The following is a 17,754-nucleotide window of genomic DNA, read 5'->3' on the forward strand; positions in this document are numbered from 1 at the left end:
CTAGAGAGACATGGGTTTGATGGATGGACCACTCGGTGGATAAGGAGTTGGCTAGATGGCCGCACTCAGAGAGTGGTGGTCAACGGCTCAATGTCCATGTGGAGACCGGTCACGAGTGGCGTCCCTCAGGGGTCCGTGTTGGGCCCGGCCCTGTTCAACATCTTTGTCGGCGACATGGACAGTGGGATAGAGTGCACCCTCAGCAAGTTCGCTGATGACACCAAGCTGTGTGGTGCCGTCGACACGCTGGAAGGAAGGGATGCCATCCAGAGGGACCTTGACAGGCTGGAGAGGTAGGTCCGTGCCAACCTCATGAAGTTCAACCAGACCAAGTGCAAGGTCCTGCACCTGGGTTGTGGCAACCCCAGGCACAAATACAGGCTGGGCAGAGAATGGATCGAGAGCAGCCCTGAGGAGGACTTGGGAGTGCTGGTGGATGAGAAGCTCAACATGTGTTCTTGTGGCCCAGAAGGCCAACCGCATCCTGGGCTGCATCAAGAGGAGCGTGGCCAGCAGGTCAAGAGAGGTGATTCTCCCCCTGTACTCTGCCCTGGTGAGACCCCACCTGGAGTACTGTGTCCAGTTCTGGAGCCCCCAACATAAGAAGGACATGGACCAGTTGGAGAAGGACCAGAGGAGGGCCATGGAGATTATAAGAGGGCTGGAGCACCTCTCCTATGAGGACAGGCTGAGAGAGTTGGGGCTGTTCAGCCTGCAGAAGAGGAGGCTTCGGGGAGACCTGATAGCGGTCTTCCAGTACCTCAAGGGGGCCTACAAGAAAGATGGGGAGAGGCTGTTTAGTAGGGCCTGTTGTGATAGGATGAGGGGTAATGGTTTTAAAATAGAGGGAGGTAGATTTAGATTGGATATTAGGAAAAAATTTTTTACAATGCAAGTTGTAGAACACTGGAACAGGTTGCCCAGAGAGGTGGTGGATGCCCCATCCCTGGAAATGTTTAAGGCCAGGCTGGATGAGGCTCTGAGCAACCTGATCTAGTCGGGGATGTCCCTGCTCCTTGCAGGGGGGGTTGGACTAGATGACCTTTGAAGGTCCCTTCCAACTCTAACCATTCTATGATTCTATGATTCTAAGTAATGTGGAAGGTAGAGTCTATCAAACAAAACCTGGACCACTAATGCCATCCAGTGGCTAGCACATACTAACACATGTGCCATCGCTAGTAAACCCTAAATTGACTGAAACAAACATTAAGTCTAAACTCTTTCCCCCATGCTGTTTCCAATCATGCATGCTGCGGTTTTTTCCCTTTGGTCCTACCAGAGCCCATGCTTACACTAAAAAAACGCAAGAAACCACACATATGTTGTATCTAGCCTGCTTTAAGCACATTTTTCCTTACCCACCTCTGTTTTCTTTAGAAAGTATCATCTAGAGCTTAGTCTTTGTGAGATAAACCCCATAAATGTTGTACATGCTGCTGAGTTTGTACCCAATCTTTCTCCATGCACCTGATGCAATAAGCTGTCCTGCCCTTTTACAGACAGTACCTTCAGCCAAGAGCCACAGGGGAAATGTACTAAAGTGAATTTAGGGTACAGAGCAAAACTGACTTTGTTTTACTTGTTTCTGAGATGGTGTTTTACACAGTCACATGCTGTTGCCCCTGCATAGTTCATGTAGCCCCTATAAAACAGCGAGGCGCAACAGGAGAAAGCTGCAGTTCCAACAGTTTGTACCAGCGAGATTAGCCCAGCACCTACTGCTACATCCTCCAAAAACCCAATTAGCTAACTGCCACCACAGTTAAATCAGTCACCTGCATCCTGCTCTGGTCTGCTCCTCTCCTACATCCACTGAGACAGAGCAGGCAGAACCATAGTGAAATCTGGCCAGGACATATTTGTACATTCACGCAAGCATTTGTGCAAAGGACTCGCAGTGCACTCCAAGCAGATCCCTAGAGGACACTATCCCCTGCTTTCAGACTGAGGGAAGAAAGCAGAAAGGTGATCCAATGTGGGGAATTCTTCTGCTTTCACACAGAAAACATTTCATTTTTTTTCATGCCCCACAGGGGTGAGGAGTCCCAGCCTGCGCTGCCTGGACAGACAGGCTGCTGCCTGCTCTCACAGGCACAGAGGATGATTTTGGTGTGCAGACATTGCTGAGGTGAAAAAACTGAGAAATTTCTGTAAAGAAGCAGGGTGGTGGCTTAAGAGAGAGGAGCTGTGGGTCCCACAGTCAAACCAAAGCAGAGATGGTATGTGGGGAGAAAAGGGGCATGAGTCACTGCCCAGCACAGAGGTGACCCTTCTGTGATGGGAGGTCTTGCTAGCTGAGGCTATGCTCTACACATGGACCTGAACAGGTAGGCTAAAGGCTCTCCCACTATCCCCACGCATACAGCAAGTCCTGGGCATCCAAATAGTGTCTTTTGTGCTGGGAACAAACCATCTTGGAGGTACCACCCACAGACACTCAGCTGTGCAAAGCCAGGCACAACTGGGATATACAACCTGAAAATTGCACGGGTGCTGCCTCCACCCAAGAGATCAGTCATAACCGAGATGGGTAACAGGGATGCCAATCAGAAACAGGAGGGCATTGTGCACATAGGTGATGCAGCTGACATGGTTGTGCACAAATTGCCTCTGCTGCAAGTACCCACACAGCAGCGGAGCAAACCCGCGACAGTGGCAATGATTTCTCCTCCCGCAGATGGCTGGGTGGAAACAAGTGTCCCCACAGTGACCCAGGAATAGCTGCTGCCATTGCTGCTTCTTCAGAATACAGTCACAGTGCTCAAGATGTCTGGAAAGGCCAACAGCTCCAGGGGAAATGAGGCAGCAAACAGCTCTGCACACCTCCCAGTGGCAGTTGCTTCAAGGTACTCACCAGCTCTGAGCTGCTCTAACCCTGGTCGGTGGGTGCCTGGCACTGCCAGAAGACAGGGCTGCCAGAGGGCAATGCCCAGCCCTTGCTGAAATGTGAGAGGGGCTGAGAGAGAATGAAAATTGCACATCCTGAGCTAGTGCCATGGAAGTGGCCTTCCATGACCTGAAAATAATGGCTTCCTGTTCATCGCATCTCTGACCATTACACCTCTGCAGGACAGCATATTCCTACAAGGAGCACCTCTGGTACATGCCCGGATTCTAATGCTGCAGCCAACACTCACTGGTGGCAGCCAGGACTCACTGTAAAAAAGGCACAAGAATAACTTTGTGGAAGCTGGCTTGCCCACTTGTTCACCAGAGGGGTTCCAACTGAGGCTGCAGTGAAGACTGACAGTGGTGATTTGGGTCTGGAGTGGTGTCTGGCACTCTGCAGAAGAGCCTGCATTGCACCCACCCGTGCTGAGCAGCTCCTTCAGTCTGCTCTGAGCAAAGGCTGCTGTTGTCCCTCAGACCTCCCAGCATAATTGCACATGGACTTCCATCTTAACCATGTTATGTCAGAGTGATTCCAGCTAGAAAATCCTGACTATTAAAAGAGTGCAAATTAGCTTGGATCATATAGACAGGACAAGACTAGGGAATAACTACACATGAAGTCAGGACGGACTGGCACAGCCGAGCAGGTTGCAGGCATGTGACTCGGTGGGCCACCTGCCAGGGACCATTACGAGGTTTAAATTACTCTGGTTCTGGAAGGTACAGGGACTGCCCTGCCGTGCCCACGTGCCCACTCAGAGTCCCTGGCGCCAACAAGCTGGGGAGCGTGCCAACAGGACTGAATGTGGCTCAATGCAGATGCAGGTTTCAGTGGATGCCATAGCCGGTTCCAGAGCAGTGACAAAGCTGGGCTCTGGAGGAAGCCTACAGGTAGGCTTCTGAAAGTCTCTCAGCACTTACAAGTGAATGTATAAGGGAACTTTTTCTTCTATCCACCAAACCCAAGTCACAGTGTCCAAGTCCTGACTGGGAACCTGCATATCTGCTCCGGTCACATTTTGTGAAGGCATTCCAGATCACACAAACCCAGAGGAACTATGGTTCCCGGCATGCGCATGGGGTGCAAAGTCTGCACGCTTGCTCCTGTGGTGCACTTCGTCCTTTTGGCAAGGCTGGAGATGTCTGCTGACCTATGGAAAAAAAAATTCCTAACAGATTCAATGTGGTCACATAAATATTAATTATGTGGTACTGTGGAAATTGTATTACAACACCTGGCTAATGTATTTTGCAGCTGCATTCCCACTCATTAATTGCTTGTATTAAAACAGCACCCAGAAGCCTCGTTTCACTGACAGCTGTACAAACCCAAGCTGAGTTCTGCTTCTTGCTCATGAAAGAACTCAGCTGCTCCCCAACCACCCTGTGTCCCTACAGAAGAAATCACGTGTTTAAAAATCCAAATAAAAACCTATCTTTGTTATTCCGGAGACTTGCCTAGATATATTCTGTTTGGCAGTCTTGATCCTCCACTGCAGAAATGTGATCATTTACTCTGTTGTATCATGTAGGTATTTTCTAATTGCATATTAATTAGCATTTTTACTGTGGTTTTGTACTGCATCAAACGATTGCACCTCCAGGATTACAAAACAGTTGAGCTAAGCAAAAAAAAAAAGTAGAAACCACCTCATTCTTTGGTGTACTGATACTTGCTGTGTTACTAAAATGTAAATATGGTAAATATTAAAGAAAGAGCGCAACACAGTTTGCATCTGGGAGTGCTGTAAAATTATATCCATATGAAATAGCATGGGAAGTTACCTGTGGCATATGCTTATGTTGGTTGGGATTTGCAAAGAAACTTATATATCAAGTGACATTAAGAGCTTAGTTACAATAAGGGCTTTTACAAATAAAAACCTAGCTAAAAAAACTAAGCTTTTATTTTTCTATGCTGTGAATTAAATCCATAGTAGGCCATTATATATAACATTATATATAATGCATGAAAAGGTACAGGCTTTCTTTGGACTTTAATGATTTTTATCCTAGTTGATATTTTAAATATATTTTCTTAATATATATTTATATATGCACACAAATGTTTTGGTTGCATTCATTTACATGCCTGGAGCCTTTCAGTGGACAAAATAACATTCCCGAACGCATAAACATTTTGACAGTCTCTAATTTAAAAAAAAATCCTTTCAGATGAGCTTTTTGGACAATGTTCTGTCTTTGACCGGTCTCAAAGGTAATATTTTCTCTTTCTCACAACAAAAACTTTAATCACCAGTAACTCAAAGTGTGCTTTGCTCTGTAGTCCCAGTTCTGCCCCTCCACAGAAGCAGCCTTGCCAGACACCACCGAGTACCTTCAAACATGCACGCCCCTTTTTGTCTTCCTGACAGTGTAAATGCCTGATAAGCCCTGGCAGCCATGCCAGAGCTCGAGCACCTCCTGCTCCGCTGCTCCTGGGCTTGGCGTGGGGCCAGCCGAGAGCCTGGTGTCACGCCAGGGAGCTCTGCTGGCATGGCCTCAAGAGATGCCTGTTTGCCAAAAACAGGGGGAAGGACTCACTTGCAGGACTTTAGTCTGCCTTACGTTGGCCATGCCAACAGCCCTGTGCTCGTGTGAAAGCAGAAACCTAAAGCCTCTAGGCTTGATTTTTGCTCTGGTGAATCCAGCTGCAGCACACAATCATGGGGCTTGCCCATGGTCTGCTGCTCCACTCCCCTAGAAGTGGCAGGAGGTGGTGGCTACGAGGAGCTGCTGTGGACAGAGGAGAGGTGCCTGTCACCTCCACGAGGTACACACCAGGGCAGCTGTTTTCTGTGGCTGCTGGTTGTAGTTGTGCTTCTCTGCCTGTAATCCAAGCAAGCAAATAAACTGCTGGAGGCGGGAAGCGTATGCACTGAGGCTGATGGAGCAACGCTAGTTTAAATAGTGCAGGAGAATACAGTCTCAAATTACGGTTTTCATTACCTTACCCAAAATATGCTTTTGAATTTTTTATAAATCATTCAAGCCTAGTAAAAAAAAAAAAAATCTAGTTACCAGTTTAAAAGCCATTTTAAACTTCTGTTCTGTTTCCTCACAATTCAGTTTGATTGCAGTTATCGCTTTGTGCTACAGCGTCAGCTCCCATAAAAACCTCTGCAAATTATTTTTTCTACAAACACATGGAGAATCCACGGGATTCATGTGCGTATCCATCCGGTCTTACGTATGACAACCCTGCCAGTCACTGTTAGCTCCTTTGTGCTCCCCGTTTCAGCCTGCCAGGCTGTTTTGATGGAGAAACTCTCCAGAGGGCTGCCAGGCATGCGGGAGCTCTGTCCTGCAAGCTCTGAGCAGGGTGCTGCAGGATTGGCCGTGCCTGCCAGAAACTTCTCGTTTCCTCATTATTTTTTTTTTAGCCAAAGGTCACACAGCCTTTTGAGCAGAAACAAAGGTCTACGATTCCTCTCATAAGCTACATCTGTTGTTTCAGGGAGACAGAAGCAAACAATATCATAGTCTTACTAATATAATTTAAAAATTGACATCATTTTAGTGCAGAGCTGGCAGCTGCTAGGAGCCTGGTCTGAAATCCCCACGGCAGCAGGCACTGCCAGGAGCACTCACTCTCTCCTGCAACTGCTGCTGCCGCGCACAGGCACCTACCACCCAGTTTCTTCAGAGCGTGCCTATACAGGGTGCATGGGTGAGAGGGGATGCTGAGCATCAGTTTTGCACTGCTTTCACAGACCACCTGCTGCCACCTTCCATATGTGGCTCAGCAGGGGATCTGTATGATCCATTGAATTCACTAGAAATACACACTGGAATAACATGCACAGGCTTTGGTACTGCATGAAATACTTAAAGCCCAGCCCTTGGTGAATGTTAACAAGCGAAAAAAAAAAAAACAAACCAAAACCAACAAAAACCAATAAACAATCAGTGGATAGACCTTGAATAGCACCAGTGCCCTAGAAGGGTTGTAGTAACTTGCAGCTGCAAGCCTCATGCTGGGTACAAAGGTCTTCATCATCATTTACACAATCTCTCCTTTGAGTCTCATGTTTCAAGTTTACTCAGCTTGTCAAGCGATGGAGGATAAGGGACCTGAAGCAGACAGATTAGCTCAGTTCAGCTGTTAAAAGGGAACGTTATTTTTAATCTTGTATGTCCCATGTAAAGGCTTTCCAGCTGACACTGTGTTAATTATATGAGTACTTTGGTTATCAGCACCACTACCCCTTAATTGGAACAGCAGGCTTTCCACTAGGGAGCCACTGTCACAAAGTTTTGAGTTAAATAATGCTTAGTAATTTCCATATTACTTTTCATCTTCAAAATGGTATACAAGCATAAACTCCATTAATTACCTCTCCCAGCATCCCTTAGAGGTAGGGAAGTGTCATTACCCACCTGGAATCAAATGGGAAGACTTTAATGAGACACAATGTCTTGCCCAGGACAACACAAAGGCTTAGTGTTGGATGTGGTTCCTCAGCATATGTACCTGGTGCTCTTTGAGATGCTGTGGAAGCACAATGGGCTGGCAGGTAGGGAACAGCAGCTCCAGGACCCCTTCTGCAGCAGCCAGAGGAGACAGCCTGGAGCATCTCAGATGGTGCTTGACACTGATGTGTAGACAGCTGAGTCCAGTCACAGAGCAAGCACCAGACAGTAGGATATTCCAGCATCTAGACTGTAGGATCCCAAAGGAAGAAAAAGCAATCAACCTACAAGCCTCCTCCAGACCACTCATAACACAGAATAATAGTCTACATGTGGTGCGGCACTCTCCTTACTGAGCAAGCCTGAACAAACACATGTATGTTGTGTTCTCTGGGCATTAGGTGACTCTCAAATGCAGCAAGTCTTCTACAGTGCCACAGCACAAGGTCACAGTAACACTGGAAACACAGCTTTCACCTTTCCACAGAGAAGATCCAGATGACAAGACCATGCAATCCATACATTACAGCACTGGGAAGCCACTGCTCATCACCTTCATATAACAGGGGTTACTCAGCCAATGAGCTGGGAAAATGGGTTAAGAATAGCCAAAGATTTGCTCCAGGAGAAGAAGGGACTGCTCTGATCCAGCCCTGTTGGGATTCTCGGTCACCACAGCACAAGGTTGCAGAGAAGATACAGTTGTCTGCTTTCCCGCATGCTGGGAATGAGCACACCTGAACTTACCTCACTGGCAGTGTCCTCTCCAGAGACACACATCCAAAGACAAAACAGGCCCTTATGAAGGACCATCATTCAAAATTAATGCTGTTTCTGTTTACTTTTCTTAATGTAAGAGAATAAACATAAAAAATTACATTAATGCAGATTTGTGGACAGTGACCTTGATGAGCGAGCACCTACGCACACAAGCTCTGGTGATCTGGAGTGATATTTACCACTACAATTTTATTTTCACCCTGTGTTTTTCCTGAGAAGTCATCACAAGCAGAAAATACTATAGATCTGCACAAGGTGCCAAGGGTATGGTTGCCATGGGAACCACAACTTTCAAAATTCCCTCTAATTTTTTCAATCCATATAAAATCTTGATCAGAAAGCACGTTAATGTGCTGCATGGGCTTTATGTTTGATATTGGCTGTATTTTTCAGTAAGTTTTTTAAAGTTGCAGATTTTTTGTTACTTTTACACATTTTGCTCAGAAGTTGATTAGCATTTGTCTACATAGATTAGACTGCCGTTAACATACATCACACAGTAATTATTTCATTTGCCCTTTAAGTTGGCAAATTAGGAAATAACCAAGACTGTCTTGAATCTCAGTTCTTCAGAGATCCCTGTGTGTCTACCCTTACGTGGTGCGAGCAACCTTTTTGATCAATGCTAAAAACTAAAATCAATGCTTCTTCCAAGTTGGGATGGCAGAATCAGGGATAGGGGCAAAGAAGGATGTCAAACAAGAGGTCCCAGAGTTGCAAGAGATGCCACTCTTTCTCATGCCTGCCAGATCCTCTATCTTACTGTAGTTCCTACTATCAAAGTCTGTAATCCCACCTTGCACTTTTCCTCTCTGCCTTGACCCTGATACTCCAAATAAAATAAGGTATTGCTACCAAACATCCTGTTCAGCTTCTTTGGGGTGGATTTTTTTAACCTACTGGTGAGGTTTAAGAAAACAAATGAGTTAAAAGGAAGTATGTGGAAGAAAACAAAACAAAAACCTTTCCCTGGCTTCTTGTATAAGACTTCTGTGAAAGAGTGCACCTGTAAACTAATACTTTTGTATTTCTTTTGTACTTGTGAAAGAAAAGAAGAATAGAAAAACTGTAAAGGGTGAGGCTATGACCTATATAAGGTTACAGATCGCTTTTTGCAATATGCCACACAAACTCTTGTACATGAGTCCTTGAAATTCACATCTCTCCTTTAGCCTCCTACTGCTGATCCCTTCACTGTGCTGTCTCTTAGCATGTCAGCTTTGTTAGCTGCATTCTGCCTAACTTAGGCACTGGGCACCCCAAGGTACCTTCACAGGTAACCTGATGTTGATGCCTAATGTGATAAATCTCTGAAAGAATTACTTCAAATTATTTCACTTGACATATTAAGAGGCCTGATGCACCTGGCTCTTATCTACCTGTTTGTCCTATATTCATGTAGAGGCATGAAGAAGGCAAATTTTGAAAACTTACCTGCAGGAAGGAAGGAATAAACCTGTCTGATAAAAACATAGGCAGATTTGGAAGTAGACTTAAAAATACGAGAAAGCACTATAGCACAGCACTCAAGATACCCTTCTTTGTGAAAGGGCACTGACAAACAGAGCTAGTGATATGGGAAGCCAAGGATGACTGAAAGTAAAACGAGTCCCTCCAACTTTACAAACCATTCTAAATCAAACAAGATTCGCCTCGAGGGCACAGAAATCTTCCCTCTTGATCTGGCAAGCAATCAGGGTGCTGCAGATTGTGCCATGAGCACAGACCTGTTTGCTCACAAGTAATTTACAGTCTCTTCTCTCTCCAGGCGTATCAGGTATGAAACTCTAGGGAGTTTAACTCACAGTGCCAAGATGCCTCCTAAATGGGAAGCTGCCCAGCTCTCTTGCTTTCTCAGCTTCTTCCCAGGATTAAACTATAAATCTTAGTCTCCTAGACAAATACTCTCCCTGTATGTGAAGTTTTTTTCCCTGCTGCATCTTGCTCAAGCACAGAAATACACCACTCAGGCAAACAAATCCCTGCTTGTTTCAGTCATGTCACCTCAGCCATGGCTCAGGTGTCATGGCTGAGTCTGATGTGTGAAAGAAACCTTGTACGGCCTTCCCTGACCATATGGCATTCCCAGCCAGGTGACTTAAAACCACCTTTAAGGCATTTATACCTCGGTCATATACATAGATTACCTAGACTCCCAGGTATTGTAAAGTCATTTTGGGCTCCTGATTTAACTTCTCCATCAATAATACAGCAGAAAAAAAAAGAAGCAACGTAGGTTTGCCAAAGGAATCCATTGCATGCAATCTTTCATTCTTAAAACGCTCAAAGGTTGCAGATCTTTGAACAAAACTGCAAGCTGTATGCTCCCCAAGTCTGGTGTTAACATTCCCTTGGAGTTTAAGGTTTGTCAGTGTCATCAGTATGGAGAGAATCTATTTTGTCATCTCTCCCCTACACATCCCTCAGACAAGCAGTGGTCCATGGTCCTTGCCTACACCAATACGCTTTCCATGTTAAGCAGAGCTCTGTGCTGCATACTACATACCCAGTCTGTTACTGTGGACTGATTATGTGCAAAAGTGTCTCCAAGAAGGTCAGCAGCTGAGCAACACCATCTTCAAACGGTAACTTTGATGGTTTCTGTACAAAACATCTTCTGGTCAGGGCAAATATTTTGAAATTCAAAGCTATTCAGAGGCAGTTTCAAAACCGCATTCCAATTTTAAACAGGAGTTCACGATGCAACACACCTCAGTCACAGTAATACTGGAAAACTACCTCCAGGGGAGGGAAAAAGACACATAGATACACTTTTGCAAAAAAAAAAAGGAAAACAACACTGCTGCTGCTTCTCCCCACCTTGCTACTTCAGGGCGTGTCTTTAAAAATATATTTTATATATCTGGATGAAATCACAGCATTAGAAGACTGAAAAACTGAAGCCTGGCAGAAGCTTTAAAGGGAGACTGCTGAAAGCAAGGGCCTCCTCAGCGCCCCAAGCGCCACCGCGATGTGAAACGCAGGAGCAAACTCCCTCAGGCTCCCGAGAGAAAACGCGGAGCAGGCCCAAACGCGGAGTCTGACCCCTTCTCCTTGCCCAGGCCCGGGCAGCACTTCGCCACCGGTCGGGGAGGCCCCGCTTTCCCCCTGCCCTCACTGCGACAGCGCTCGGCCCAACCTCCTGCCCCGCGGCAGCAACGCCCCCTGGGGCACCAGCGCCACCGTTACACAACGCCCCTCCCGCGAGGGGGCGGCTCAGCCGCCCATTGGTTCAGAGATGGGTGCCGTTGATTGGCGCGCACCCGCGCGCTGCCACGACCCGTCCCCTTCGATTGGCCGAACCCCGGGCAACCCTTGCGCTAGGAGACCCGCGAACGCGCCGCCATTGGCCGCGGCGCTGACGGCCCGCCCTATATAAGAGCGGCGGGAGGGGTGGACCCCCCAGTCCTCGGGCGCCGGTTGCCAGGTTTGAGCTGTTTACGTCGTGTTCCGGCCGCTGCGGGAAGATGGCGACGCTGAAGGCCGTGTGCGTGATGAGGGGGGACGGCCCCGTGCAGGGCCTCATCCAATTCCAGCAGCAGGCAAGGGCGGGCGCGACCCCGTGGCTCCGCGCTTCCCCCGGCTGCTCGCCCGGTCGCAGTGCTGAGTCATTTTGCGCGGCGGGCGGCGCAGTTCTCTCTTCACCTCCGCTCCGGCGTCTGCGGAAGCCAATGGGGGCTGCGCTGGGCGGGTTTGTCCTGGGCCGCGGCGCTGCCGAGCCTCTGCGCCGTTGCGGTGGTGGGCGGGGCCCGGGCTGTTGCCCTTCCGCCCCTGGGTGCCCTCGGGCCGGGCAACGAGGGGCTGCCGCTGGGCTGGGCCCGTCCGGAGCTGGGCGCGGCGGGCACCCGTGAGGCCCCGGCGCAGCGCGGGGAGGGGTCAGGGGAGCACTTGGCGGGACCGATAGCGAGTGTGTGCCCTCGGACCTGCTCGGGGGTGTTTTAGCGAGCTTAGGGCTGGAGCCGGCCTCGGTCTTCCTGCGGAGTTTGTTTACCGCCGTCGGAGTGGGGCTTAATTGCGAAATGGCCAGGGCACTCTTGAACACTCAGTCACTTATACTCAGTAAAGAAGTTGGGGTCACATACAGGCAATACTCTGTAGACGAGTGATGGCTTCAGCGTTACTTGTGCTTCCAAATGGAAGTACATGATAGTTCTCAAAAGCAAGCAATCCTTTTGCTTGGTAGTATGTAATAGGAAAAGTATATTTTAGGGGGCTGAATAAATGCAGGTATTCTGTGAAATGCTGTATTGCTGTGTAGGAGGGTAATTGTTCAAGTCTTGGTAGCTGAATTTGTAGTGGAGTCTCTTCTACTTTCTGTTGATGAGGATGCTTCACTTGACACAAGGATATTTAGTGCCATCGTCATTTTGGTGATAACTTCTTTCCATTGAAGGGTAATGGACCAGTAAAAGTTACTGGAAGAATCAGTGGCTTGGTTGATGGAGATCATGGCTTCCATGTCCATGAATTTGGTGACAATACAAATGGTAAGATGTCTATCTGAACTTTTGATTTAGAGATGTAATGTGATTGCTTAGCTTTAAAGAGCTACTTCTAGTGTTGCAGCAGCACATACTGTAAATGTACTTTGGTCTCATGACTGCAGTTTTGTGTTAAGAAATTGTGAATGGTGACATTTCCTCAGGAATTGCTTCCCATTTAATACTTTGAACGTGTTTAGGCTAGTGTTCAAGATCTGACACTTCAAGCACACCTAAATGCTTTCATAACCTAGTGTTAAGAAATAAGAAAGCTCTGAGCTGAGCCCAGAGTGTTCTAGAATGAGTAATTTTACCTTATTGAACTTGTGTAGGTTTCTTACCTCCAGAGGATTAGTAGAACATCTAACAGGAGAGCAGCTGTTTTGTCATTAGTGACTTCATTTCTCCTGGCTATAGGAGGACTACCTTGCTGTAGTGTGTAAGCAACAGATTTAAACTGGCTAGTGCAAAAAAAAAACAAACTGCTTTTGATGGCTGTGTTCTGTTCCAGGATGTACCAGCGCAGGTGCTCACTTCAATCCTGAAGGCAAGCAGCATGGTGGACCAAGTGATGCAGAAAGGTGAGTTTAATGTGCCTGGCTTCTTACTGGGTAGCTACGCCATGCAATAGCCCTCTAAGTGCTACTTTGTGCTTAGGAGGCCACTTCATGAATAATGCTAGGACAATACCAGAAGAAAACTGCTAATTCTAGCAGTACTTCTAGGGTCACTTAACAGAGGCTCTGATAATTGTATGGTTATTTGTTAGACACCTTGGCTCCAAGAGTGTGGGTAAAACATAGTCTTTGGGACATATTCTTGGTTATACTTTGGCTTGGGGAGAAGAGGAAATAAAGGCTCTTACTGAGTGAAGGCTCTTCAGGGTATGAGTGGAGGGAGTTCACGTGTTACAGCCTTATTTGGTCAGTGGTGACTTGCTTCTGTTTCAGGGTCAGCTTTTGACAACAGAGGCCCTAAACTGTCAATTGTTGAGCTGTATGCAGGCTTGTCATGTGGCAGATCATGATCATCAGTGGAAGGTGCTGAGGCTTCAGGGGAGATGGCAGGATGATGACAGAGCTGAGTGTGTGTGGGCATGGTGGCTGTTGTTTGGTGTGCTGGGCTTTTTTTTAGCCTGTTACAGTCCTGTAGGTACTGTATTACCTGCAGCATGTATGCCTCGGGGCTTATGCTGAACATCTCTCTACCTCAGTGGGAGCTGAGAACTAGTTCTTTGCTTGGAAGCATTTTTCGTAGTCCAGTTACCTTCAGGGAATCTGTGCATGTTTGGGATCTGATGTCTGAGCAACTGGTTTAAATAGTATGCTGACTGGGTTTGGAGACTGGGAGGGGGCTGTACAAGAGCTGAAGGCCAGTGTGGTAGTGAATGGATCTAGGAACAAGCCTAAAAGATAGGCTGGTCTTGCACAGATGTGGTCTAGTAGCATTGTCACTGTGACCAACTTGGCATTGTGATTAGGTGTCGAATGCTCACACTTATGTCTGTAGGTGCGCCTTCTGTGACTGATAAATCCATACTCGAATGATCAGTTGCATGCCAGACCAAGCAAGCTGGCTGCTAGCCAACTGGCTGGATGACAGAGCAGCATGAAATGGTGCGCTCACGGGCTTCACAGGCAGCCAACTGCTCCAGTGCCAAAGGTCAAAACTGCGTGAACATCATGGCTTCTGCTGGTTCTGCATTGTCAAATCCTCCTTCTGGTGTAACCTGCCTGCTCAGGCCACGGTGGGATAGGGAATTCCTTAGGAGGGTATAAGAACTAGATCATACTTTTATCAGTGTAAAGTTGAAACAATTGGACTTAAGCTTCCTGGATGCTTAAATCAAGGAAATTCCTAAAGGCAAAAACTGCCCTTGGCCTGATTTTATAGGACTTGGTTAAAAACACTAAATTGGTGCTGAGCTGTCTGAGAAGCTGGTAGTCAGCATTCAGTGAGCTGAGCTAGTCACCCTGCATGCATGGAGAGTTCTAGGAAGGGGGTGATATTCAGGGTTCTGAATCTGGATAGAAGTCAACTTGTCTTTTGAGTGAATGGCTTATTTGGGGCAGATGTGTAGGAAACAATATGCTGGAATGTCTGGAAGTTCAGTGAAAACTGAACTGCTTGAGGCTTAATTCTTAAGGGAAGTCCTGACGGAGAACTAGCTCTTACAAACCTGTGTGGTGAGGTACACTGCCAAATGTATAGGGAAATACCAAGCAAACTCAAATAGTCATCCCTAGTACTGGTTAGCACTGGCTAGCACTTAGTGCTTTGACCTGTCACTTGACAAACTGCTCTTACTAATCCTATTTACACCTAAAGCCTGCAGCTGCTTGTGGAGCAGCTGATTTGGGATATACATTAGAAGCTCTTAAGAATAGTGGCAGCGTTTACACCAAGCCTGTATGTAAGGGAGAGGTTATTCCATCCAATTTAAGAGACTTTTTCTGAGTAGAGGGAGATACCATCAGCATGGAGGAATTCTTAGCTGTAAAAGTTGTGTGCTGTTGGCTTGGCTTGCTAGGGAGTAATGGCATTCCTTTCCCCAAAGCTGATTAACCTTCCAGTTTCAAATTCTACCTAGGACTGAATTTTAATCATCCCTTGAACTAAAGGAGTTAAAATAGTGGAAATGGTCAAGATTGACTGGTGCTGGTAGATGAGGACATATGTGCTGTTTAAGATAAGCTGATAGGGTACTTGAGTCTAGTAACTATGGGTATTGTATTGTCCAGGCCATCACTTGGCTTTCAGTTTAACCAAGTTTTCTATGAATTTCTGTGTCTTCGTGTAGGCATGTGGGAGACCTTGGCAATGTGACTGCTAAAGGAGGAGTGGCAGAGGTGGAAATAGAAGATTCCATCATTTCTCTTAGTGGACCACATAGCATCATTGGACGTACCATGGTGGTAAGTGTCTTGGTGCCTAATGGGGATGCTTTAGGGTACTCTAGAGCAGTCTTGCCAGCAGGTGGAGAGACTTTTTGATGCTGGAGGCCAGTCTCTGGTGTTTGTTACAGAACTTGCAGTGCAAGAGTTCCAGTGTGGGGAGTTCTTAAAAGCCCTGCCTGAAAGTCCTCTGTGTATTAGTGTGGCATTTCATTGCCATGAGATCTTAATTTTCTGCCTGCCTTCTGAAGATGTTTCTCTCCACTTAACTGTGCTGCTTCCAGCTGTGAGCAACTAAAGCAGCCTGATTTGAGAAAGGAACTGGCATGCTGGCACAAATGCTGCCACTGAAAGGCATGGCACTTGAGGGTACTGTTTGCTAGTACGGGTCTGGTAGCTGCTGGTGTAACTTGTACCATGGCCTCTCTGGGAAGGAGCAGGGTAGAGGCTTAGTTGACTTGTCCACAGATGAGCACTGTCGGTCTTGTTTCCCCTGGGACTTCAGTGTATGCTGACACCGCAGTACTCTTGTATGAAATGGGCTCACACTGATGGCTGGGGAGCAGGGAGATGGGTAGTGCAGCACTTTGGATGGTGCTGCACCCATGGTGCAGCGGTCAGTGTTGTGTTGTGGGGGTGACCTTGAACGTCAAGTTCAAACTTGCTCTTGGACTCATAATAACTCTTTGAAACATGGGGTTCTGGTGACTTCCAGTTTAAATAAATTTAGCTGAAGATAACTTTTTAGCCAAGTCTAGTCTTAAATTTTTTAGCATGAGTATCAATTTGGCATTTGGCATTTCATGGTGACATAGGTTCTCTCTGTGCAACACACCCTGCTGGTAGCTGGCAATACCGCTTGTCACTGCTCCTAACGAGTAGTGCAAAATGTTGATTAGCTGTTCAATAATGTGAATTAAGGTATCTTCAATTCTCTTCTAGGTCCATGAAAAACGTGATGACCTGGGTAGAGGAGGAGATAATGAGAGCAAATTAACTGGAAATGCTGGACCTCGTTTAGCTTGTGGTGTAATTGGAATAGCAAAGAGTTAAGTGTTGTACCTGAAATGCATCAGTGATAAATGGGCTGTATTTCATTGCAAATGCTGTTCTTGCCCTTCCTTGTGCAAGCAAAAGATTTATCACTTAATCTCATTACTACTCTGTGTTCTGAGTATCACTTAAACTGGTGAAGACTGACTTAATTTTGTATGATGTATATTGCAATTAAAGTGACCCTGGTGGGTTGTCTCTGTAGTCTTCTGCTAAAGCATCTGCTGTAACCATTAAGTACCATCTTCACTAACTGGAACCCCCATTTTGTGTAATGGAAGATGTCTGGTAGTGATCATACCCTGAACACCAGAACTGCTGGGACATTGGGTGATTTGGAGGATTGGCCTTACGGCTCTAGCAAGGCTGCAGTAGGCACTATGTGTATGGGGGCTTCATCCTGGCAAAGTTGCAGCACTTGTAGGTTTCAGACTTGTGTAATAAACTTGCTGGGCAAATACACCTTGGTCTTGCTGTCTATTAAAAAAGAAATAGAAACACCAAACCCCGGCCTGCTGGCTGACTAACATGGAAAAGTGAGCCTGGACTTCCTCATGTCAGTAGCTCACTTGCTAGACACCAACACTGTCCAAGTTGCTTCCAGCTGGGAACTCTGGAACAACAGAGACCTGACATCACTGGGTGTGTGAGTAACAAACACTGTCGTATGTTTTCCTGTGACAGAATCCCAGGTGGTAACAACCTGACACTCTCTGCATGTTGCAGCTGGGGGCTTTCTGTACCCAAGGACAGTTGCTGCTTTGCAGAAATACCTTTGTGCTGTAGAAGGTAATGGTGTGTGACACTTGTGATGCTCATGTGACTGCAAAGTGAGGGTGTGGGAGGGAAGCTTTAAGCACACAAAGGGGTCTGGTTCCAGCATGTGTCCTTGTGCCCTGGCTGTGTGGGTTGGATTGTTCTGGGCTGGTGTGCAGGGACAGTCTGGATGCCCTGGTGAAAACTCCTTTTTCAAGCTAGGCAGGAGTGTGTAGTGTGGAATAGGTCTTCCCTACATAGCTGAAAGTAAGTTCCATATTTGATAGCCAGAAGTTCCATATTTAATGTCATCAAGCTTTTCAGCAGCATCATCACTGTGTACAAGTGCCAGCTTTCATTATTTTCTTGTATGTACCTCTTAAAAGACAGATTTCCAAGTCTCTTAATAGAGGAAATTATTAATTTTAATGAAGACCTGTATCAACATTCCATTATCTTGTACCTAAGAGATCATGGTAGTA

The 17,754-nt window shown here is 46.7% G+C and overlaps 1 protein-coding gene and 1 long non-coding RNA gene across 3 annotated transcripts; one reads left to right on the forward strand and one right to left on the reverse strand.

The window, feature by feature from the left end:
- Window positions 1-1,316: 1,316 nt before the first annotated feature.
- LOC147602247 (uncharacterized) lies at window positions 1,317-11,371 on the reverse strand. 2 transcript variants are annotated; one of them, XR_015260838.1, is made up of 4 exons: window positions 11,235-11,371; window positions 7,370-7,558; window positions 6,815-6,969; window positions 1,317-4,046 (listed from the first exon to the last, which is right to left on the reverse strand). It is a non-coding gene; the product is annotated as an uncharacterized LOC147602247 (long non-coding RNA). The 2 variants fall into 2 exon arrangements; XR_015260839.1 differs by lacking the exon at window positions 11,235-11,371 and adding an exon at window positions 9,523-9,601.
- Window positions 11,372-11,484: 113 nt separating this feature from the next.
- Window positions 11,485-16,978, forward strand: SOD1 (superoxide dismutase 1). Its single transcript, XM_086764497.1, has 5 exons — window positions 11,485-11,630; window positions 12,482-12,575; window positions 13,081-13,150; window positions 15,370-15,484; window positions 16,406-16,978. Exons 1-5 carry the CDS (start codon window positions 11,556-11,558, stop codon window positions 16,514-16,516), a joined length of 465 nt encoding a protein of 154 aa, XP_086620623.1. The 5' UTR covers window positions 11,485-11,555; the 3' UTR covers window positions 16,517-16,978.
- The last annotated feature ends 776 nt before the right edge of the window (window positions 16,979-17,754 follow it).

The sequence above is a fragment of the Chlamydotis macqueenii genome, chromosome 1 (genome assembly GCF_036417535.1).
Source record: "Chlamydotis macqueenii isolate bChlMac1 chromosome 1, bChlMac1.mat, whole genome shotgun sequence".
In the NCBI taxonomy this organism is placed as follows: Eukaryota; Metazoa; Chordata; class Aves; order Otidiformes; family Otididae; genus Chlamydotis; species Chlamydotis macqueenii.

What these genes read in the sequence shown, in the direction of transcription:
- SOD1 (XM_086764497.1), top strand. Translation starts at nt 11,556, where the DNA reads ATGGCGACGCTGAAGGCCGTGTGCGTGATGAGGGGGGACGGCCCCGTG. An exon ending in ATTTGGTGACAATACAAATG is followed by an intron (nt 12,576 to 13,080) that starts GTAAGATGTCTA and finishes GTTCTGTTCCAG; the next exon opens with GATGTACCAGCGCAGGTGCT. An exon ending in TCATTGGACGTACCATGGTG is followed by an intron (nt 15,485 to 16,405) that starts GTAAGTGTCTTG and finishes ATTCTCTTCTAG; the next exon opens with GTCCATGAAAAACGTGATGA.